General features: G+C 43.6%; 1 protein-coding gene across 3 annotated transcripts in view; it reads right to left on the bottom strand.

Annotated features, from left to right (window-relative positions):
- Window positions 1–14,885: 14,885 nt before the first annotated feature.
- RPAP1 (RNA polymerase II associated protein 1) overlaps window positions 14,886–24,828 on the bottom strand; it is a 39,981-nt gene continuing 30,038 nt past the window's right edge. For all 3 annotated transcript variants that reach the window (XM_057403976.1, XM_057403975.1, XM_057403974.1), the window contains 8 exons: window positions 24,018–24,127; window positions 22,748–22,943; window positions 20,994–21,143; window positions 20,609–20,751; window positions 18,966–19,770; window positions 16,774–16,950; window positions 16,037–16,093; window positions 14,886–15,439 (listed from right to left, as the gene is read on the bottom strand). In XM_057403976.1, the coding sequence (XP_057259959.1) occupies window positions 15,284–15,439; window positions 16,037–16,093; window positions 16,774–16,950; window positions 18,966–19,770; window positions 20,609–20,751; window positions 20,994–21,143; window positions 22,748–22,943; window positions 24,018–24,127 (1,794 nt within the window). In that variant the 3' untranslated portion in view covers window positions 14,886–15,283. The remainder of the gene's footprint in view (window positions 15,440–16,036; window positions 16,094–16,773; window positions 16,951–18,965; window positions 19,771–20,608; window positions 20,752–20,993; window positions 21,144–22,747; window positions 22,944–24,017; window positions 24,128–24,828) is intronic.

Here is a 24,828-nt window from a genome sequence, read left to right as displayed (position 1 = left end):
CCCTGCGCTCCAGTACTGAGAGCACACCCAGGAATAGCCAGGAACAGCACTTAACTGCTCTCACAGGACAACCGAGCTATCACAGGAGAGTGGTGAGGAGCAGCCCTTGATCTCACCACTGTCAGTTTGCTGTGAATTTAGGGATTTCAAACAACAAATACAGTCAAAACATGTTGGTAAATTCAGACAAGGTAATTATGAAAATTGCATAATTTTCTTTTTTCAATTGATACATTATTCCCCAAAGATTAACTTGGGTCTTGGTTTATCAAATACCTTCTTTCTTCCACTCCTTCTCTCTTTTGTTTTGCTTAGACCAAGAGCTCTTCAGAGCAAAAGCTGACTCTTCCAACCCTCTCCACAGTACTCCCTGAATTCACCACACTTAACCCAGGGAGCTCCTGATTCTGACAAGAGTCCCCAGGCATCTCTCTAATTGAAGTAACTTATTCAAGCCACAGAAATGAAAAGGAAACAAAACAGCTCCCATTCATGTTGCAGAGGTTTGAACACGCTGCAAGTAGAGATCAGAAAGCTCAGATGTTAAAATTGCTGTGGCAGAACAGAATCAGTGATCGCCTCCTATAATTTATATGTAAACTTCATGTTTTTACAGGAAAAGTATGGATAAGAAGCACTGCATAAGCATAGGGTTCCTTTCAGGTGTACAGGAAAGGGACAACCATGTGACATTGGCCAGAGTTGCCCTAAGCTCAGGTGGCATTTGGAAACAGCTCACCCAAGGGATGCCTCCACTGAGTACAGCTGGCAGATGTTGAACTCATTTTTACCTGTTCTCTGAGACACCTGATAACTGCACTAGCACAGAACTGAGCTTGAATTCATTACCAAAATTCTGGCTTTAATTCAGGTTTTGGCTGGCAATACGAGGAACATGAATTTTCAATTCCTCATAGCAGGTTGGTAGTGGCACAACTGCAAAATGCCAAATACCAATGTGGTGTGATATCACGCTGCTGGTTCACATCTTACACTGCTGGGTGTAAGATGTGAGACCCAGCAGGGCAGCAGGCATAGACTATTCAGTGGGGAACTGCAGATCCAAGCTCAGAGCTGGCTAACAGAGAACATGGGCAGCATGTACTCATTGTAGTCTGCACTCTGTACAGATACTCTCCAAAGCAGCAAAATGCCTACCCTGCTTGCACTGGAAAACTTTACTCCTCCTGGCAGGACAGCGTAACCATCCTTATGGAGTTTAATGAATCTAAGAAGGGAAGGCTTCTGGCGGAAGAAAGGATTGCAAATTCTAACTGGCTGCAATGGCTTAATGCTATCCTAAAAATATGTTGGCCTGAGCTTTTAGTCCCTTTCCTCTTAAATATCTAGGACAGTGTTGAAAAATGCATGTGCCACCGCGCTGAGAAATGGACAACTTCTCTTCATTCCTCTTCCATTTGCTGGGTAAACAGACCCATCGCAGAGTCAGCAGCCATGACAATTTTTGAATCAATATTTATCAAGCCCTTCTCCAAGTGCTATTTCATGCCTCATTGGTCAGAGAGCATCCTCTCCAATTGAGCCAGAAAATCCTGACCTTGTGAACGACAGAGGAGGCGCTTGAGGATCACAAAGTAGAACAGCTCCTCCAGCAAAATCCCAAAACAGGAAAAACCAAACCGCCACAATTCATGCGAGTTGTCCTCACAGCATTGCATATTCTTTCCTCACCTCTTCCACCCCTTTCCTTTCTTCTATCCCTTCTTTCATTTCAGCAGCAACCCTTTAAGCTAAAGCTTCATTTAAGAGCCCTAAAAAAACAGCTTATTCATTAGCAGAAATCAAGCTACATGTAAAGGACATTAAAAGCCAGAGATACCCGCAAGGGACTCTGGTTTTGTTTGGGGTTTTTTTGTCTGTACTTTTAATGACATAGAACATTGATTTCTTCCTGCCCCTCTCCCAACCATAGTGAGTTCACAATTATTCCATCAAACAAAAATAACTGCAACAATTAGGGGGGGGAACAGACTGACAGAAGGAAAGGTATTTGGGGGAAAAAAAGATGCTATCTGCAATCCCAGCACTCTGAGAGCAAACAAGAGAGGGCAGAGAAAACAGAGAGACCAAGTGCTATAGAATCACCTCTGGAAAAAGAGTTTGCCAAAAATCAACTAACAGCTCAGGGACACTGGAAAGGAAAGAAAGCATTGCCCTTCTTCGCAAAGGAAAACAACTTATTATGAAAGCAAATATGTCTATGATTCTATGAAGAGAGGAAGTAGTGCTACCTCTAAAGTCTATGGATTGCCTCCAGGACACATTCAGGCAAATTAGCATTAACTGTGCACTTTAGGCCAGGAAGGATTCACAGTGCCATGCAATCTGGTACCACAGCATGTTCCTCTGCTTCAGCTTGGCATGCCTGGGTTTTTCTGGGAAAATACATGTGTACCTGAACACTCCATCAAAATATTCACTGAAGGTTGAAGGTGAGGAATTGTTCCAGCCAGAAAGGGCCTGAAAACAAACACAAAGTGCAAATGTGAATGATCAGAGAGGAGTCATCACTCATTTCTTCTCAAGTGGAAAAAGGGAATGCCTCCAAGCGCACAAGGAAATTGTGTCTTCAAGTTTCCTGCACTAAACAGAGAACTTCTGGATCTTATCATCACTGCAGTGTAGATGCCTTAGGCCTTCTCTGTACAAGTCCATTATTCAAAATGAAACAGCAAATAATAGGGAGGATTCCTGTGCACATTTCACTCCCATTAATCCCCATTATTCTTCTGTGGGTTTCTCTCTTTCTTTATCTCTCAAAATGGTTTCTCTCTTTCCTTTTTCTCCCCCTCTTTTACTTACAAACTAATATAAAACCGCTCTTTTAATCTTATTTTCATTATTTTGGTAGGGTTTAGCAAAAGCTTTTCAGCTTTCCTAAACACGTCTTCCCAGATCTTCAGTATGACTCTTTTCTAAGCTCTAAAGACCACATCACCACATTTCAAACATCACACTGCACCCTGCATTTGAAACTCTATCTACTCATTCAGAGGGTACTCTTGTTCCGGGAAGTTTTGCCATGAGGCATCACTTGGATGACAGCTTCGAATTACCTAAACTGATATAGCTTACCACCACCTTGATCCCTGGGAAAAGGCTGCTGTCTGTGCACACCCAAGCCCAACAACTCCAATTGGCACTTTGCTCCTAAGGAGCCCAAGCTGATCTCTCTCAACCTCTTTTGTACACTTAAGCCACGCTTCATATGATTTCCCCTGTTTAAATTCTGCCCTATTGACATCTCTCCACCTTTCAAGAGTTTTAGTTGCCTCTGTATTTATCTGGTACTCACAACACTTTCCGCATTAGCAGCATCAGTGAACTAATGGGCTGTTTGTTATTTCCCAGATCATTAGTCAAAGCCTTGAACAGAAGCAGCCCTTCAGCAATACTCAAGCTTTGCCCAGGACACTGCTCCTCAGCTTCACTGCTACCATGTACCATTACCTTACATATACAGCCCTCCTGCTCACTCACATACCATGTGATAGCACCTTCATGCTTACCATTGCAAATGCATTTCTCATTGCTTTTACTGACTGCACACAAAATGCTTTAACAGACTCCTAAGTGTTTGGGATTCTTTTTGCATTTCTGCCAGGCAATCAATTAGCACCATGTTTTCCTTGATAATTTTATATATATACACCACATATAGCAGTTACTGCAATGGAAAAATAATCAAAACTTATTCCAGAAACACTAGAATGAAGCTCAGTTTCTTATGCATTATCTCCTGCACATTCTCATCCACATCTCCTAATCCTGAGTTGCAATTTCAAGGCTCCTGTGTGTTTCACTGTTTTACAGAGTGGCACGCCAGAAGGGCAGGATGCTCCATGGCCAGTCGGACCCGCAGAGCTACTGAATGCCCTCCCAGTAGGCATATGTTAACTGCCCAGCTGGCTCCTGCCAGACATGGGCAGAAATAGTAAAGCTGTTCTCTCAGCAGAGGCACTAACAGATGCCTACTTCTCTTCCACTCAGCCATCAGTTCCCGTGAAATACACAAGGACTTAACGTATTTGTTTTCTGTTCTGTTACATTGCTTTCAAATTGACCTGTGTGTTTAAATGTTATTAGAGAAGGTCTGAGGGGTAGCAGGACTCCCCAGACTTCATTCATTCAGCCTAAAAACATATTTGTAACTCTGGACACAAGTTCAAACTGGGAGAAGAGTGGCTGGGGAGCAGCCCTGCAGACAGGGACCTGGGGGTGCTGGTCAGCATCAGGCTCAATAGGAGTCAGCAGTCTGCCCTGGCAGCCAAGAGGGCAAACTGCACCCTTGTGCATCAAACACAGCACAACCAGCTGGTCAAGAGGGGGGATTATCTGCTGTATTCAGTGTTGGTGCAGCCTCACCTGGAGCGCTGTGTGCAATATAAGAAGGACATGAGGGTCCTTGAATGTGTCCAGAGGAAGGCAGCAAATCTGGTGAATGGGCTGGAAGGGATGTCCTATGGAGGAGTAGCGGAGGACTTTGGGTATGTCTACTTTGGAGAAAAGGAGGCTGAGGGACAGCCTCATTGCTCTTTGCAGCTACCTGAGGAGGGGAACTGGAGAGGGAGGTGCTGAGTTCTTCTCCCTTGTGTCCAGGGATAGGATGCATGGGAACAGTCCAAAGCTGCATCAGGAGAGGTTTAACTGGGCATTAGGAAGCACTTCTATACTGAGAGGGTGCTCAAAGTCTGGAACACGCTTCCTAGAGAGGTGGTCAATGCCCCAAGCCTGCCAGAGTTCAAGAGGCATTTGGACAATGCCCTTAATAACATGCTTTAACTTGGTCAGCCCTGAATAGGTCAGGGACTAGATGATTGTTGTAGGTCCCTTCCTACTGATACCACCTAATCTGTTCTAAACAGCAGAGCGCACAGGCAACAAAAGCATGAAGGAAGCCCTTTAAGTTTGCTGTGCCAGCTCAAAGCTCCTGGGCAAGTAGGCCCTGGTGATTTACCTTCCCCAAAATGATTCAGAAACTGACTGATGTACAACAGCACCAGTGATATTTTAATTTTTGTACTTGACTTCCTTCTCCACCCACCTCTTCCGAAAGGACTGCTTTGCTCCTACGTTTTACTAAAAGCCCATGCGTCCCCTGGCACTGCTGGTGCCAACAAAGTCCCTCAAACAAGGATGTTGCATTTGACTTTCAGAGTCCATGAGTCAAACAGTATGGTATGACCAACTCACAGCCTGCCATTCATGGGCACATCAGTGACGAGTTACCCAGACTGCCAGACAACCATATGACTGCAGCATCCTAAATAGCTTCCAAATCAAATCAAGGGTAATAACGTATCGGTGAGTCGAGAGAGAAAAGCCTTTTGTCTCCAAACAAATTTATTTCTCTCTGAAATTAAGACCTGATTCCAATTTCACCTCCTCCTCTGCTGCTGAAACGGAGCTGCTAAAAGCACAGATGACGTGCAGCAACGTCCTCTTTGAACTAAACAAAACTTCATAATAAACAGATGGCAGGACTTGGTACAGCTCATTCCTTGGGCACCCTGAAACAGGAGAGCATTTTCCTTTGTCATTTTCTCCCATCTCAGATAACAACTGGCTTGGTCAGGGAGATCTTGCTGCAGAGACACATTTCCTTGCTGCAGGCCAAACAGGCTCTTGAGAGGAACCACATGAACACACACTTTGTGCTATCAAACAACATTTCAGTGAGTATGCTTTTTGGGCAATATGTAAATCATACTGCCATATATAAACATGAACGTGAGAGGGAGGAAATCAGACAGCCACACCACATAAGCAAGGAAGTTGTATAGAGTATGGACCCAGCTCACCTCTGCTATAAAGAAAAACACTTGCTAAGAATAGTTGGGGGTGATGAAATGCTCTAATTTCCCAAAACATGCTATTTCAGAGTGGAGCTTCTGTACCAGAAAGATTTTGCTTATATGATTCCTAGAGGTTTTTTAACATGGGTACACATGCACAGACAAAACGGTTCACTGCTTAAAGCAGGACTGGCATGGGGTACACACCAGCATTTACTCAGTTTGCTAGGGCTGCAGGGGCAATGAGGGGCCTTACAGAGAGGTGGCCATGTAGACAGATGAGCTCACCCAGGAACAGCATTTGGAACTGGACACCCTCCTGAACACCCTCAAGGAATAAACTGATTTTCAGGCCTGGATCAGTAAGCAGTTCTCTACATAGCAGCAAATGACTGACACGTAAACTTAAAATACTATTTGCAATCTCACTTTGGCCTGCCATGAAAACGGAAAAAAAAACAAATCAAAAAATCCATCATAACTTAGAAACCCCCTCAGGCAAGGAATATGGCAAGGACTAAAATCTTTGATGGCATTTAGACTCCTGGCTACACAAATCTCTTCTAAAATAAAGCAGTCTCTACAATAGATAGTCAGATCAGACAATGACAGATCAGTAGTCGTAAGTTCATGATCTTTCAGATGAGACATAAAACTGGGTCCTGACCTTGTGTGATCATTAAAGATCTCATAAAGCTTTTTGCAAAAAGAGGGTTGTTAATCCCACTGGTCTGGAAACAATCCAATTTAGGTAACTACCTAAATCAATCTTACAGATTCATCTAAATACAGTACTCTCTTCTCCAGGCTAAAACTGTGCTGCATTTCTGTGTGCTGTAATACATGACTAAGAGAGTCCTCCCTACCTCAGCATTAGGTTGGTATCTGCACTCACTGCCACTCCTGCAAGGGGGTTATGGACCTTAACGCTTGCTAAGGAACCTGGAGGTGCAGAGTGCAATGGATAAGAAATTTATTAGTGTTCAACACAGTTCAGTTTTCATTAAACCCTTTCCACACTAGAGTAATTAGCAATTAAAGCTTCCCAGGTTTTGAGTGCTCACAGGTAAACTACAAATGCAGAAGAGTAAAATGTTTGTGTCCTTGCCACTGAATAAGCTTATTGGATAATATTCAAAGACAGACAGGAACAAGACAAGCACAGCTCAATAATGCCCCCATTATGGCGGCTGAGCACATGAATGGTCAGCAAGTGAAACAATAGGCAGTCCAAATCAGTAAAGTTTCAAAACATAAGGATAGGGCTCTTTGACAGGCATTAAAGGAGAGCACACAGGTTCATCCTAAGCACAACTTCCAGTTTCCACCCAGGATGACTCATAAGCACATCTCATTTTCAAAACTTCATTACAAATAGCATCACCAGGGTCACAAAACTCCTGGGGTTCACTGAATATGGAAATCCATTGGAGTGGATGAGAGGACAAAACCAAACAACAAAAGCATCAACTATGCTATTCAGTAAGGAGCTAGTATTCCAGCAATAATTATAATTATCTCTTAGAGAAATAAAACAACGAAATCCTGAATGCACACACACAGCTTGAGCTACAGAAAACATGAAATACGGATGTAGTAAAATAGTGTGGAATTTTTACTCTAATTAAGAGGACAATCACATCTGTCACCAGAAAACTTCAGCTTTGAGAGCCACAGTGTCTTAACATGGGCATGCCTGCACACACACAAAGGAACGCCTGGGTCAGGGTGTGCCTCTGGATACTAACAGCAAGGGATGAACTGAGCTTTCCATTCACTATATGTCAAGGCAAGTATGTTGTCATTTTGCAGCTAGATGAAAAGAAAAGCTTGTTATCAAAGCAGCACTCAATTATGGTTACTTACAGCACTTACCTGTGATCCTTCAGCACTACTGAAAAGAGGTGGTGATTCCATTCCCATTAAATTCTAAGAATAGATTCCCGGGGGAAAGACCAAGGCTAGTCTGCAGATGATTTCAGAGATGTTCTCACCTGCATCATCCCAAAGCAGAACATTCAAGTTTTCTTTATCAGGAAAGCCAACTAGGTTACCATTACCTGGTCTTCGCTACCCACTTACCTCAACAGTCTCAGTAGCCAAACACAACTTATGAAAAAATATCCAAGAACAAGTTGTTTCTCATGGTGAAGCTTGCTGAAAGCTGTCTTAACACATGCAGCTTCCTAGTAAAACACTGTACACTGAAGTAAGGCAAGCATAACCCCAGTGAGACTCATGCTCACTCTTTCCCCCACATGTGGGGAAAAAAAGCTTGCAAGCCAAAAAGGCATCAGTGAAGTTTAGCTTACAGTTTGGAGTAAGGAGACTTGAAGAACATTTTCCAGTTACTGATTTAGTGTAATTTGTTAGAACAATATGGGGTCACCAAAAAAGCAGCCTGAACTAAACCACAAACTACATTTATCACACTCTAAAAACCTTTTTCCTATAACAATAAATTCTTCATAAATAGCCTGGTAAGGATGAGCCAGAGAATAAGAATTCCATTTTGGATACAATCTTGACACTATCACATTTAAGTTCACTGCAACATGAGAAGTAGATACATCAAAAAATTGGGAAAACCTTTCCAACAGCTGCTGGTTCAGTAATGGGGGTCTCCTACATCATGAGAAATTACCCTAACATCAGGCTATTGGTCTTTCTGCGGTGCATCCTGTTTCTCTCTAGTTTAGACCAGAAACTGCATACTGATAAATGTTCCTGGCAAGGGTTTAGTACGGCTATAAAATTGCATTTTCTGTTTAAATAAAGGCCAAGAATTCCATGCTAGCCGTAGGGCTTCTTTCTTCCATCTGCAGCTAGCTGTAGGAATTACAAAAATAAATAGCTACAGAAAGCAGTTAGCAAAGATTGCTGGTTCAAAGGGAAAGTTAGTTTGCAAACTTGAGAATAGATTCTTAATCTCAAGAATACCTTAGTAGTAGAACAGAGTCATACAAGCAGACAATTTATTGTCCCTAAGACAATATTGACAGACCTATAAGAGGAGACAATTTATTGACCCTTAGACAATATTGACAATTACATACTAATTGTAGAGGAGCTCTGCAAAATGCACATAGGCACACCTGCTAACTTTTCCAACAGTACAGGGCTTGGCCTTCGTGGCACCAGTGCATGCGGAAAATGAAACCATTTGACTCGTGTTGCACAGAAGTATTTACTCACAGTCACTGCTGAATATGGACAACCAAAGTTCTACATCCTATTTTTAGCTTGCAAATTGTACTGTTACCAAAAAATGTAACACACACACACCCCCCAATGAGCTTCAGAGATGGCTATAAAATATAAAACTTGCTGATAAGAGCACATTGCAAAGCAGCATGGTCAGCAAGCCCATACTCTCATCCATAAATATTTTTAGTGTTCGCAAAACAGTCTTAAAGAGAGAAAGACACTAAATATACTTTGCATCCCCTTTCCACACACTCCCTTTACAACGGACAGACAGGAGGAGTGCAATGGCAGCTCCTGATCGAATAATTTTATCGATGTAAACCTGATCAATCTTACAGCAGACAGTACCAAGAGGAAGAAAAATGAGCCACCATCTGTGGCTTGTTCTGGGTGGCAGCACAACTAACGTCTTGTGAGCGAGCTGACACATCAAAGACAAGAGGCACACAATGCTTTACCAGAAACTTCTATATCATTCTAAATTTATTTTTAATAATCTGTATTGAAAGAAACACTGATGCCAGGAGTAGCAAGCTGCTTTTTTGTGAAGGATGCCAACAGTTGCCTTCACAGTTGCATAGCACACTTATGTAGCCTATCATTGTATCATCATGGTATGACACAAACCAACCCCCTTCCAAATCTACAAAACACTACCAGCAACACTCTACCTGAAATTTATTCAGAGCTCTTTGCACTTCCTGCTGCTCTGAAGATACCAAAGAGCCACCCTGAACATGCACTGTGATGGGAACTGCAAACAAAAGCCCACTTTCTGCACTGAGGAAGCCTGGAGCATCATTTGGGAGACTTGCTTGTGCATTTTGTGAGGCATAAAAACAGTAACGATGAAAAGAAGTCACTTGATACCCAGGCATCAATCTTCATTGCAGCAGACAGATCCAATAGACTAATTGCTTCAGTGTCATCAAGTATCTGACAGATCAGACCCAAAAGGTATGGTGTGCCTACACAGCAAGCAGTCTGATTCTTAAAAGTACAATTACAGCCTTCTTTGCTGTAAGGTTTCCAAATGTGATGTAGGGACATCTGCCCAGACCTTCAGCTGAACACCCCAAGAGATGTGAGCTTCCACCTAAAGCTCAGCAGCATCTTAGTTCTCCAGTTTAACTATGAATTATTGATTTTTTTTTTCTGCAAACAGCCAAAAGAGTAGGAAAAGCAAACAGAGAACTCGAAGTTACTATGACAGGAGAAGGCTCAAAATAGAAAGGCAAACAGAGGTGGGGAAGGAAGGAGAGCCTTATGAAGGACAAGGAAGACCTGGAATGAAACATGAGGTGAGTACTAGGGGACACCGAGGAGAACGGGGGAACCACAAACCTCACCTCAACAATGGCACCCAAAAGCTGAGCCATCCTCTGCACTCACCAGCTCGCTCAATCCTTTGTCCCTCTCCAAAGGCTCAGACTGGTTAGTGTGATCGGTGAGTGAGGCCGTGCTCTGGTGGCACCTCCAGCACGTGCTTTCCCATCGCCTGTCCCCTCAGTTACCTCAGGAGGGGCTCCTCCTGCCCCAGGCCTCCACACCTGGCAGCCAGAGAAGCACAGAGCCCCCTGAGCACACCCCAGCCCCACAAACCACCCAAGTGAGGCCTCACTGAGGAGAGGCACAAGGCAGCCGCCCTCCTGCCTTGGGGAAGGCGTGAGGCGACCACCAGCGTGGGCCCAACACCACAGCAATCATCTCAGGAAAAAGCTCTGAGCACATCAGTCCCAGCACACGGAACACATGGTTTAACCCTACCAACCTGCTCCACAGCCCCAGCCAGCGCTCTAGAGAAGCAGATAAAATGGATGAAACGCAGTGCTTTTCTCCTGTGGTGCTGCTCCGGCCCCTCCACAAGCTCTGTGAGGGTGGAGCTGGCCCAGGTGTCCCCTGTTACCCACCCAGCCCCACAGCTGAGGTCCCTCAGGACTGGATTGTTCCAGAAGCTCCCTCAGGACTGGATTTTTCCAGAAGCTCCCTCATCCATCGGCTAAGGCCCTACCGCAGGTTTTAGCACACACTGCCACAGACATGGCTGTGCTCTAACAGCAGCAGCATTCCTGGAGCACACAAACCCCCTTTCTGTGGTGGCCAGGAGGAGCTTCTGCTCCATAGCATTGACATCAGTGGCCTGTTTTGTCCTCCATGTTAGACTGGGTGGATACAGAGGGTAGATGCCCCTGGCCCACCCCATGTACATTAGACTTTGTCGTGATGTCCATGCACAGAACTCTCTGGAAATATCCATCATGCTGACCGGACTTATGAGCTGGCTGCTCAGCAGACAGGAAAGTTGAGCAGGGGCAGGATAAAGGATATTGCTCTGGTCTCCAAAGACACAGGCGTGTGCCACAGCAGAAAATAGGTGGACACAACTGATGTCACTCTAAGATGCCCTTTGTTAGTAACCTGCACACAGCTACTGCTCTGGCTCAGGGTGGCTGGAGGCTCACCCTGACACTGCTGGTGCAGCCTCTGCTCCTTTTGCACACCACCAGTCAGGCTGAATTGGAGTTCTCTGTGTTCTTTGGGCTGGGACTGACCAGCAACAGCTGTTTTGGGACTCAGGGTTACCGCAACAAGGGAGGGAGAGCAGCACACAGTGGCCATTTTACCCTTGCCTACAAGGGCCACCCATTATGCAAACCAGTGGTTCTGATAGCATGTCTTCACTGCACATTCCCCATTCAAAGGTGGGGGGAACCAGTTTCTAAAAGCTACAGCCAAGGCCAGGTTACCATAAAGTTATTTATACAAGGGGTATCAGAGGGCCAGCTTCATGAATGGAGAGCTTCTATGAGCTTCTGTAAGCTAAAAGGAAGTATGCTATGGCCCCAGATTTGATTATCTGCTGGAGGCAGCACCATGGCACTGATGAGAGATTTCCAAGGAGAACTTTGCAGAACTAGGAAGGAGTAAAAGTAAGGATTAACAAGCCTTTCTGCTCTACTTTTTGTCTAACACCAAAAGAAACACATTTGTCTGACCTGACGTACAGTTACATACCCACATCTTATGGCTTGCTCTATCCATCTACGACTTCATTAGCAAAAGGTATTTAGGGCTGGCCTGATATTAAGCGGCCAGAGAGAATGCATTAGTCTAGAAATGGATTATTAAATTCCAGTGTCAAACTGACAAAGTCAATAAATACAGTGGAATGCAAGTGCTTTAATCATATAATGCTTCATGTGTACTTAACTGTTAAAGTTCTCATACAGTGGGGTTTCAGTCCTGTTTATCTTCCTTGCCTCTTCACATTTCGTCTGCCAGGCTTTGCCCTACTTCAGTTTGTAGCACTGTCAACTGAGTTGCCTACATCTTCTTTGGGAACTGCCCTTGCTCAGCAAAGTGGGCCCAGTCATCACATAGGGATCCTAAAACCAGGGAATGCAAGCCACTCACACAGTCAAAGGATCACAAATCAACTCCATTTCTTCTAGGCAGAAAAGAACATGCTTTCAAATTTATGGGAAGACTTTCCCCTTTCAAAATGCAAAGAAAGATGAAGTAGAATGCAGAAAACTGCTGCCATTAAAATTATGGGATGCAAAACTGTGACAGCTTCATCATCTTACTTGCCAACTCAACAGCAACACTTGAAGGATTATCTTCAAATCACCTCCAGTTCAATCAATCACTTGTTTTTAAAATCACATTTTTGCAGAATCCCCTGCTGTATTTGCCCCAACACTGGATAACATCAGTAACATAGATGAAGCCAAGCATTTCTAGACAGAGGACCAGAATATGTCTTATTTTTATTTTAAAGAATTAAAAGACAGCATTCAGTGGAGATTTTTTTTACTTGGTAGTTGGCATTGTCTTCTGATCAGAGTTATCAGGTAACATTTGCTGTTCTGAGCTAGAACCACTTCACACCAGAAGCCTATCTGTGGGTCTTATTTCAGCGAAATTATTTCATTCTCAAAGAAAGCTTAAGTTTTTGTTATGGAGATAAGAAGTCACATCCATTTTTGGAATGGCTTTCATTTTCTTCATCTCCTCACTTACTCTGACAAGGATTAAACTGTATTAACAGAACTGGATCACTTTTCTCCTGCTTCAGACTGAATTCAGTTTAAGTTCTAAGCTTCCATTCATTCTACCAGGATTTTTCAAAAATGCTCCTGCTGGCAAAGCACTGAATGATTCTCAGCAACCACTCACATCAGAAAGTATCTAATTCTCTACACTTTCTCCAGAAGTATATGTATGTAAAGATAAAATATAAAAAATGCAGAAAATTCAAGGTAGATTTAAGGGTTGGTTGTTTCTCGGGTTTGATTTTGATCCCAATTGCACCGAAGCCTACAAAGGTGTGTTTAAACAAATAAAGCAATGCCCTCTAGTGTTCTGCAGAGAAATTTGGTACAAGGCTGACCGAAGCCTTTGAAAAGTCAAGTTTGGGATTGCCGTGCCATCTCAAGCGACAGCCCAAGTTTTAACAGCTTAGGGCTCAGATACAGCATCCTTACGATGTTCTGCACATAACTGTGCCCTGCAGAACTATTCAGGATCCTTTCCTTCCATCTGTTGCCGATGCTTGCACCAGAATTTCATGTCAAAAGATGGAGGTGTTCTCCGAGTATACACTGATGGCTTAAGGAATACCTGGGAATAAAAAGGACTTTTGAGAATCAAACAAAAGCCTGATCCCTTCCTTCCCAGAGTTCACAAGCAAATGAAATCCACCACCTCTATCATCATCCACAAATACTACCCGCGGACAGCTTTTTGTCTTCACATCCATGGTACGTGACAAATCACATAATAATAAACCTGCACCTTCCCCAAGTACACACAGCATTTGGGACCCTGTGTTACTGACCCTCCACACAAGCAGGATATCATCTTTGGCTTGACGAACTCTCTTGCAGAGCTCCACAGCTTAGTGGATTTCCTCACAGCAGCAGCATTCCCAAGATATTCATAAATTGCAAAAAGAACTATCCCAAGCGTAAAGATTTAAATAAAGCAGAGCATTCTCAGTTCTGGAAAAACTGCAAACCTATCAAAGTATTTATTTACACCTTGTATCACACAAAGGACTGAGAGAGCTTTTATAACTGGAGATCTGAAAAGCAAAAGGCAAGGTCCTTGATGAAGGCTGCTCTTAAATGTCCTTAAGTTGTACCATCCATTGCTCTTGAAAGACAACTGCTGGGGTCTTATTGTTTAGATAGAACAGAAACTTGAATACCTTTGACCAAACTTTTAATCACATCAAGTACTTTTAAAATAATTAACAACAAAAAAACCCATGTTGACCATGGGACTTCCCCTGGCACTTGTGATGAGCCTCTTCAGGGCACTATGTTTGAAGCCCTTTTGCCTGAGGCTGCAATACAGAATTCGGATGTAGAAGTGGGATCAAATTATGAATTTGTAAAATTAGGTTTAAGATTAGGAACACCACTTTAAAATTCAAATTATATTCCCCTCTTCTCGGAGGGCAACTAATACATATTCCAGCTAAACAAGCAGATAGGGTTTTTTTTTCCTGTAATGGTGAGTGGTTACTGCCAAGCATCCCGCCCTGCAAATAAGTTATTTTTTATCTTGTTATACACATAACAAGATTAAGGGAGAAAAGAAAGTAGTTTAGAGACTATCCAAAAGACAGCCAAGGGAGGACATCCAATGTTTTCGCCATGGCACTAGGAACTATTATTTCTTAGGTCTGACACAATACATCTGTAACTGGTTGTATGCACAGAATACTGTCCTAGAGAAACTGCTTGTATATATATTTATAAAATAAAAAGGCTTTCAGGATCAGCTTTTTCCCTGTTATAGTTTTATTTGCAGGGAATAGTGTGGGGAAATGACCACTCAAATTCAGGATACAAAATAAAAGGAAAAGATCTGGGAAATACATGTATCGACGTCAAAACCCAGTCTCCAGCCTCACTGAACACAACAGCTTTTCCACTTGTCAGTTTAGTCAACAGTCCAGTGCCTTTCAGACACATTCTCACCTTCTCCAGGAAGCGGCAGAGCCACCTGAAAGAGATGGAGGAAAATGCCCCAGCATTCATCATGGAGAGACAACACACACCAATTGTCCTGTCTTGACACAATGTGTATTGTTTTGCGGGGCTGGGAGCATTCTACCAGTACTTCACTTTGGAAAGATGCCATGAGTGTCAGGCACTGAAACTGCCTGAATTGCACGCAGTTTCAGCAGTGAAGCACAAACCGAGCTCCTCCATTCTTCTCCTTAGCCCTCTTCTTGCACAAGTGTTTTGCTACGAGACTTGTGATGGTGCATTCTCCTTATTTTCCTTCTGTGTCACTATCTGCAGGTACTTCAGTCGCATGGGAGGGAGCTGCTCATAAAGGTCAAATCCCAAAGGCCTCTCTGCATTCGGCAGTCTGTAGTACAGTAGGTGCTTTTTTAAGGTCTGAAGAAAGAAATGGCAGATATAAAGCATGTTGAGAAGAACCTAATCTTTTCCACCCTGTCCCCAACACAACACAGCAACCTGCCAGATGGGCATAATGGAATTGCACTAACATATCAATTGCATCATCTTAATGGAAAGAGGTTTAAAAGGCGAGTTTCTTCCTCTCCCAGCCCTTTCACACAAATGATAAGGCTTTGAAGCTCCCAGAGAAACAGTACATCTGGTTTGTTCTTTTCAGGGGAAGCATCCAACTAAGAGTAAAGGGTGATCACTGCTGGCCACCTACTCATAGTTGTGCCAGAATCATCCCTCTAGGACCTCCCATGATCCTGATATAATGCTGCTTGGGCAAGAGGCATAGAAATACAGTAGAATAGATTCATCTAGGTTCCAGAGGGCTCTGTTTTGAGTGCAATTACTACAAGTACTGGGAAACAGTATTTATAGCCATCACAGGTCAAAATCCTGCTAATCTCCTCTCATTCTCAAGTTAGCAAGGCAGTTAAATTTCAAAAGCCAAAGATAAATCTGTAAGAGTACTGCATCTGAAAAACTTAATTCCCAGTGGCACAGACTGAACCTGACAGATCCTACCTCATCCACCAACAGCCACGTCTTTCGCAGCATGCTTTTCCGAGCAGCATCTGTCTCCTGGGAAGAGAACACATACTTTGCTTAATTTGGTGCACTGCTACCTTGGTCCACAGGTAGCAGTCCAGGAGGACACTTTGTTCATTATGACAACGCTCCAAAGAGCAGCTTGTTCCAGCAGAAAGGGCTCGAGATGGCTATTACTTGGATCTTGCCTTGCTTCTCCTTTCCCTGACCTGAAACTCATCTGACTTCTTCACTTTCAGGTAAAACTATAGATCAGAGGTGAAATGTTAGCAGAAGTAATCACTGCTAGAGGTCCCAAGGCCACAGGAGGGCTTCTGCTTGGTTATTCAAGCAAGTGAAAGAACAGTCTGCACATTAATAAGACTGCCCCAGGCAGAGGCTAAATCTATTACAAGCTCTCTCTGCCTGATCAGGTCCCTTAGCCTCTCCATTCAACCCCCATGTACCATAGCCCACATAGTTGCTGACTTCAAAGGTTTATGTAGGACTGACTACCACTAATGCAAGTGCTTTAGGGTATAATGAACAAGAGCTGCTGTCTGTGTCTCATCTGTGGATTCTCAAACAGCTGACCAATCCTCAAAACATTCACTTACAATCTTTGTTTTCAAGCCCAAGGTCAGTAATTCACCACAAGCCACACTGGACCCTTGGTAAGAGCAGATGCAAACCCCAAAGCTTCCAGCCCCGAGGCTCTGCTATACATTACCCACCCGTGTTGTGCTGTCCTGGGAGAAAATAAAGCTGTTCACATGAGCCACAGCCACCACATAAAGAACAGGGCACCAGTTGTGGCGCAGCGTGCCAGTGACGAGTGTTCGGAAGTAGAGTCGCAAGAGGTTCAGGTTATCCTCAGGAGGGGAAGTGTATCGCTCAAGAGGTACAGGGAACTGCAACAAACAAAGGCAACATTACAGTTTTTGTCAGGGTCTAGGTACTGAGGGGAAGTTCATGACTTTAGGGTGCCTTTCCTCAGCTGTCTCTGTACACACTCCTATATAACATGATATACCTCAGTGGCACCACCTCCATTTGGAGCAGCACTGTAACTGCCCACGTTGACTAATGTGACATGCCTTTGGCAAAGCATCCTCAAGACTTATTCAGCTTTACAGAGAGATGTTTTGCTGATTAAATCACTGTGGCTGCTTCTTGGCACTAGTAAGAATAGTGGTTTCAAAGTGAAGAGGCAAAGAACTTTCAACAGCACTACTTCCCACTAATACCAGAGGCTTACACTGATCTGTGCATTTAGCCAGAAAAGAAAAGCAGATATATGTGCCAGAGTTAATGATTTTAAGTGAAGTTTCCATCATTTTCCAATTTCACTGTCTAGCTTTGAAAGATAGGTTAGAAAAGCTTATAGTAACAACTTGGTTTTATTTGCTTCTCCCCTCTCCAGAAGTCCAATTTAGGTAAGTTCTTTAGGGCTAAAATGAGATATTTCATTTTGAAGCATCTTCTTTACAGGTTTAAAGACAATCATTGACATTACTCCATTCAAAATACAGTCTGCCCTCTATGGTCATTTTAACTCAAGACAAAAAGGAGAGAAAAAAACCTTCAAACAAACGCCACCTCAAGTGATCAGATTTTCTAACACATAGTTTGTTTTCAAGCAACACGGCAATGAAAACATTGCTCAAACTATATGGCATTTAAAAAAACATTCTAAGCACATGAAAAACAATCTGCCTTGAAATGTTCTCCATTGTAACATATGACACAGGTCTGAGAATACTGAAGGATGTGATGTCAAGGGATCAACACAAGACAAAGTATGTGACGTAGAATCAAGGCTTTCAGCTAGAAGATAGTGTTTAGCTCTGTTTCTACATATATTTGTGGTACTGGAATAGAAGGAAAGGTAGGCTACTGGGAACATCAAGAAAAGAGAGCTTACCACAGGTCAGAATATCTTGCCTTACCTGCTTAAGAAACAAAGGCTCATCTGGTCATAATGATATAGAAAAATTGGCTGCAGGGCTACTACAACCAAAGCAAAAGCACAGCAACCATACAGTGGAAAGCACTGATCTCACAAACTGCTGGTTCCTAGTTCTTTGGAAAAAAGTTTTGAAAGGTTATCTTTGTATTAGCAAACTTCAGGCTAGATGAGGTATTGTCTGTCAACTGCCAAAGAACTTGAAGGCAGCTACACTCCATCTCTTGCGCTCTGCTCATTCAAAAGAAATGCAGTCCTGCACTTGACAAATGAAATCTTCCTACCCAGCAAAGCACAATGCAGTGTAACTAGGTGTGGAAACATGGTTCAGAGGAAAAAATAACTGTTTCTCCATGCACTGGGAAAGGAAAAGGCTCTCACCAAGGTGAGACAAGACTTATTTAAGGGAAAGGTAATTGCTGGCAGAAGAACATAGGGTGCAGACTAGCCCTTCATACATACAGGCTATAAACTAGAAGGAGGTTCTCAATCATTAAACCAAGCAGGGTATGGGACAGTTTCCACTGAAGACTGAACACATACACACACACACACTGCTCTCAAAACAAAGTTCAACAGGTTTCTGTGACAAGGGCCTGCACCTACAGAGGATGGGCTCTGTTCTTCAGACTTGCATCAATCAAGCTGTTTTACCATCCCATACCCAAAACCGAATCAGTATCAACCAAAAAAAACATACACACTGCTGCCATAGCCCCAGATCAAAAGAACATTGCTCTCTCCATACCTGCTCTATTTTACATTGCATGTGTTGCACTTTCTTCAGAGTGAATGAAAAGCCTCTAAGCAAAGGGAGCATGATTATTCTACTGGATAAGGAGGAGCAAGGAAAAAGGGAAGTGCTGGGAGGATGACCAAATCAAGGTTGCAGAAACAGAGACAAAAGACCAGTGATCCAGAGATATGCAGTGACAGGCAACTACCATAAGATAGGATTACCTTCTGGAGTGGCACTCCCAGTGCCTTCAGGATACTTGTGTGCTCCCCAAAAACAGAGAGGCGCAAATGAACACTGAAACGCTTCTGTAGAGGTAGAAGAACAAAGACTCCAAAGAGTGGATCTCCAAAGGAGACAGCTTCAAACTGCTCCAGGAGACTTATGTAGAGATCATGGAAGGATGCCAAACCAGGGAGAGGAGCATCCAAGTTTAGTGAGTCCAGTGCCTTGGGTTGGCAATACAGAGACAGAAGGGCAGCTGTATAGCGGTGGATTGGTGCTTCTAGGAAGAGGTCACTGCCTGTGAGGAAGACACACATAAGCCGTGCAAGTTTGGCAGCAGTAGGGATACTCTGAAGGGTTTTAGAACGCCAGGTTTCCAGCAACAAGACCCATTGCAGGTTCCAAGTCACAGTGTTGACAAGATCAAGTGGGAGAGAGTTCAGTACAGCCCCACGTGTCTCTGCATTAGTCACTCTGTTGTAAAGGCTGATAAGTGGAAAGAACGGCCAGTCTGAAGGCAGTATGGGCCCTTTGACCTCAGGAAGCAGCATCGACTGGATGAGGTAATTCCGTCCTTGGTAGGATGCTTGGGAACGCATGAGGGTAGGCTGCAAGTGGACAAAATGAGAAAGGTAGCAGGAGCGGATGGAAGGTAGATCCTGGTATGATTCTCTCAGCAGGGCACCACGAGTAGCCCTTGAACAAGATGCTGCTGCAGAGCCAGGCTGTGCCAGTTTGGCACTGGTACCTAGATGCAGGATATCAGAGAAGTCAGCTGCTTCTGGCCCTCCAGCTTTCCCTTCACTGTAAGATAAAGAGACAAGCATCAAGTTTAAGAAACAAACAAACCACCACAAAACAAAGAAACAAAACACCACAGAAATTCTTCTCGACAGTCTTTATGGATCAGGTTGACCAGTAAGTAAACAGCATTTGCAACACTTCCTAAAGCTTTCAGCTATGATAATATTGAGTGCATGTAAAGCATCAGTTACCTTGGTATTTACAGGGAATTCACAGAACTACATCTGGAGTTCGCAACACTAAGGCCTTGCCATGAAAAATCTCCACACAATGCCAGCAGTCTGGTGTGGAGGCTAAAACCCCTTGAGTAGAGAGGCAATCCAAAATACCACCACAGCTGTCAGGGTGCTGAGATGAAATAACACATATCATAAGGCCTGTGTGAATCAATAAGGCAATTATTGGAATAGTAGTTTTACAGCTGACAGTGGCAAGGTCAGGGGAATCAAGGACTGGCAATTAGATACTTGGGTGTTTGTCAAATCCATGTGGCTCAACCTCAGACCAGAGACTCACCATGGTCTCAGATTAATTGCCAAATTCTCACAAAATGTTAGCTCTATCACAGGTATTTGTTAAAAACAACACCCTAACTGATTAGAAGGCTCCATGACTGGAGAATATGCTAATAAATAACTAACATTTGAATACAGGCTCTATTAAAAGCCAAAAATTATAATAAAATTGCAGTGCCAAGGGCCTACACCTACAGGGGATAAACTCTGCTCTTCAGACTTGCACCAATCAAGCTGTTTTACCATCCCATCCAAAACCAACCAAACAAAACCCAAGTTAGCCCATATACCAGAATACAGAAAGGAAAAAATCCAAAGCTTACAGAAGAAACTCTGGATTAAAGGCAAGATCCAGCAGGACCTCGTAAGCCAGATGCTCACTCCCTGGCAACAGACGGCTTAGCAATGCCATAGCAACACAGTGATGGAGCGAGGCGTGCTGGCTGTAATCCGGACAAGTGCCTGCCTGTACAGGAAACAAAACAGGGAAAAAACACTGTATCATTTGTCAACGAGGCAATCAACAAGGACAGGAGGGTCAGCTGAGACACAGATCTCACAGGAAAGTGAGAGAGTCACCAGACTTAAGTCAGGTATGTCAATGAACATGGATGCAAGGACCAGTTGCCAGTTGGACACACTGAGCTGGAGAGGCCCATGTGAAGTCAATACCTCAGGTAAAAGCAATAAAAGGACTAGTAAGGGTACCATTCTCCGAGCCAAGGCTAGCACAAAGTACTGCAGGTGGTATTCATGGCGCAGGATCCACGCAGATGAAGGAGTCACAGAGGGAGGTCCACTCTGCCAGCTTTGATGCAGATAATCCTTCAAGCCTCTGAAGTCCAGCACAGAGCTGTACTATAAAGGAATCAGAAGTGGAGACATACTATGAAGATAGTTCATGCCTAGAGGAAAGTAAAAGGTCTGCCCCATGCCTTCTCACATGAGAATTTCTGTTGGTTACTCCAAAAGGGATTATTTAAAAAGAGCCTGAAAACTATCTGCTTTTCTGCCTCAGGGTTCACCTGTATCCACCATGACCATCCCTAGCACAGGTAACCAATATTTACTTCCCTAGTGCTTTGTAAGGCAGAAGTATGGCCAGTGGCTGAAGATGTTTTCCCCTTATCTGGCCAGATAGAATCATAGAACAGTCAGGGTTGAAAAGGACCTTAAGATCATCCAGTTCTAACCCCCCTGCCATGGGCAGGGACACTTCACACTAAACCATGTCACCCAAGGCTCTGTCCAACCTGGCCTTGAACACCGCCAGAGATGGAGCATTCACAACTTCCTTGGGCAACCCATTCCAGTGCCTCACCATCCTTACAGTAAAGGACTTCCTCCTTATATCCAATCTAAACTTCCCCTGTTTAAGTTTTAACTCATTACCCCTATCACTGCAGTCCCTAATGAAGAGTCCCTCCTCAGCATTCCTGTAGGCCCCCTTCAGATGCTGGAAGGCTGCTATGAGGTCTCCACGCAGCCTTCTCTTCTCCAGGCTGAACAGCCCCAACTTCCTCAGCCTAATTTCATACGAGAGGTGCTCCAGTCCCCTGATCATCCTCATGGCCTCCTCTGGACTTGCTCCAACAGTTCCGTGTCCTTTTCATGCTGAGGACACCAGAACTGCACACAATACTCCAGGTGAGGTCACACAAGAGCAGAGGGGCAGGATCACCTCCTTCAACCTGCTGGTCCTGCTGCTTTTGATGCAGCCCAGGATACAGTTGGCTTTCTGGGCTGCGAGCGCACACTGAAACTGGCTCATGTTATGTTTCTCATCGACCAACACCCCCAAGTCCTTCTCCACAGGGCTGCTCTGAATCTCTTCTCTGCCCCACTTGTAGCTGTGCCTGGGATTGCTCTGACCCAGGTGTAGGATACTCCTATGAGTAACTGGTCAACATAAGGTGACAGAGGAAGAAGGCTTTTAGAAAGCTTATGCTAGGTACTCCCTCTCTCAAGGGCTCTGCCATTTCCTTTTCAGAGTTTGTAGTCTGTCATGACTCTCATACTAAAAATTCAGGACAATCAGAACAAGGAAGAAACCTCTTCAGTCACTGTAGCACTCATTCTCTTTTTTCTTCATTTTTATCTTATTTTTCTTTGTCATATATGCTTCAACCATCCCTTTCCTTCTCTGACACTCAGTTATTTATTTTGCTCAGCCAAACAAGTTATTTAACCCTTCTCAACATTCTTTATACATCCATCCTTTAAGTTTGATCATCAGTCATCTCCTGCTCTGTAATTCCAGCTTCCCAGCATCAACTGGATGCTGGAGTTCAAAGACAAGATATTCTTCAGATCCTCATCCTTTGGTTTTAGAACAAATATACATAACAATCCCTTTTAATACTCCTACTAAGTTCACTCTTAAGCCTAAGAAGATATAAATACTAAACTCCCTCAAACACATAATCATTCACTAGGACCTTACAGTAAAAGTCTATTCTCACCTTGCTGGTCAGGCCCTTGTGAATGTCAGTGATGCTGTTGATGAGAAACAGGAGGGCAGTGAGGAAGGGAAAAGGTGACTTGGAGCCAACCAGGCTCAAAGGAGGTTTGCCTCCAGTGCAACTCAGAGATGCAATGCTGAAGACAGATTCTGGTGCTGGGGAACAGGACAGAGGGTTGCACAAAGCAGAACATGGCCTGTGTGAACAGATAAAAGAGAGGGGTCAGGTCAAAAGCACTTACACTGCTGAAAATTTATCTTGTTGGAATGTTACTATCTGAAATGTGCCATACATTGCAGTAAAATGAAAGCTCTGAAGACCATGCAAGAACAAACCTAGTACCATGGTTGAGGAAGTAAGCACCATCACCATACAACCCACTGCCAGTGAGCTGTCATGAATTCTAATCTTTAGCTAAACGGTTCATTACGTGCAGAAATACTGATACAGTGATGCATCTCTGATGTCAAACATTTGAAACCATTGAGCATCTGATTAAAAAAAAATACACATTTCCCCACATATATATGGAAACCACTCAAATACCACTTAAAACCAAAGATTTCAAGTACCCCTTATATGAGATGTTCTCAGAAGCAGCCAAATACCTCCCTGACTACAGGCTGGGCCTTTTAGATTCCCTCCCTCCAGAGGATTGATCACAGGCTAGTAGGAAGGCTCCCTCTACAGTAGAAAGACAGAATATCTGTACTGCTTGTAACAGTTCCAGGAGCCACAGACAGGAGACAAAGGTTATGTTATCCAAATGTCTGAAAGAAGTTTGGTATCTGGCCTTTTGCTTTCCTGCGGAGGCTTTCAACCTCTGCAGAAAATATTTTAAATAGACTCTCATCTTTAAGTTTCTGCAAACTACATCATACAGAGCACGTGAATGGTACATGCACACACACTCTGTAAGAGGGACTAAAACTGATGTCACTTGTTTTAAAAAAAAAACAGTGAAACCAAAGAATCAAAGCCAGGAGTGACTAAAATCAATCTTAATATGAAAACAACTACATGAAGAGGCAGAGATGCAGACCCAGCAGCAGCACCAGTAGGAAAGGAGGAACTAGAGAACCTCTGTGGACATCATGCTTTTTGCTGTGAGGAGAGAACAAAGCAGGGTATAGACAGAGCCTGACTGCACTCTTAATTCACACACACAGAGCATGTATGTATGGGGAAAGGAATGGGAGGGGAAAAACTGGCACACTTTATAGAAGTGAATCTCCCTTAGCTTCTGGGAACAGCAGTGAAATGGCTTTACCTTAGCATGTCCCACATGCTCTGTATGGCTGGCTGGCTGAGAAGGGGCTGCAGTACCTCAGATGTCAAACGTTCCAGTTCCTCTAAGCAGTCAACTGGATTGACTGATGGCTGCAAAAGACATGGAAAAAGACAGGAAAAGATGGTGAATGAAGGCATTGCAGGTTGACTTAATTGCTTTCTGTATGTTCATTGCCTTTTTGCCAGACCACAAAATCTACATAGTGTTACTGCTCTAGGTTAGAGCTGGCCTCACAGCTGGTAGTGTGGAAGCTGAAAACTAGAACACCAAGGTGCTCTTGCACTCAAGTATCACAGAGATTTCTTAACTGGGTAGAAGTAAGGATCGTGATTTTGGGATCAAGATTCCCTAAAGGAAAACTTGCCCTAAATGGCTACCCCTCTCTCTCCATATTATCTTAAGTGCTGATCTTAACATGAAGATGACACAAAGGTGACCAGAACTACCTGGAGAAAGCAGTGTGGCACCATGACGGTCCCCCCAGAAAAACCTAAATTAAAAGCTGTATGAAGTGTGACTGACCTATCCGTCAAGCGTGACTGTGGATGAACATTGCACAGAGGAGGATCTGTGGCTTTTAGAGAACCATCTAAATTCTTCTGACCCTAGTAAGCAACATCGCAAGTTGAAGGAACATGCTGGCAAATATTAATGTTCTTTCCCTTTATTAGAATGCTGCTTTAGGATACAGAAATACTCATTTCCATAACATAAAATGGAGTTTTCCCCACATAAAATCCCCCTCTGCAAATCAGTATGACCTACATGAAGGTGTTAACCTTAGTTCTAA

Source organism: Pezoporus wallicus, unplaced genomic scaffold (genome assembly GCF_028554395.1).
Source record: "Pezoporus wallicus isolate ANWC-B61680 ecotype Strahan unplaced genomic scaffold, APGP_CSIRO_Pwel_v1 contig_8673, whole genome shotgun sequence".
NCBI classification, from domain to species: Eukaryota; Metazoa; Chordata; class Aves; order Psittaciformes; family Psittacidae; genus Pezoporus; species Pezoporus wallicus.
This window is presented reverse-complemented; position numbering and strand designations above follow the sequence as displayed.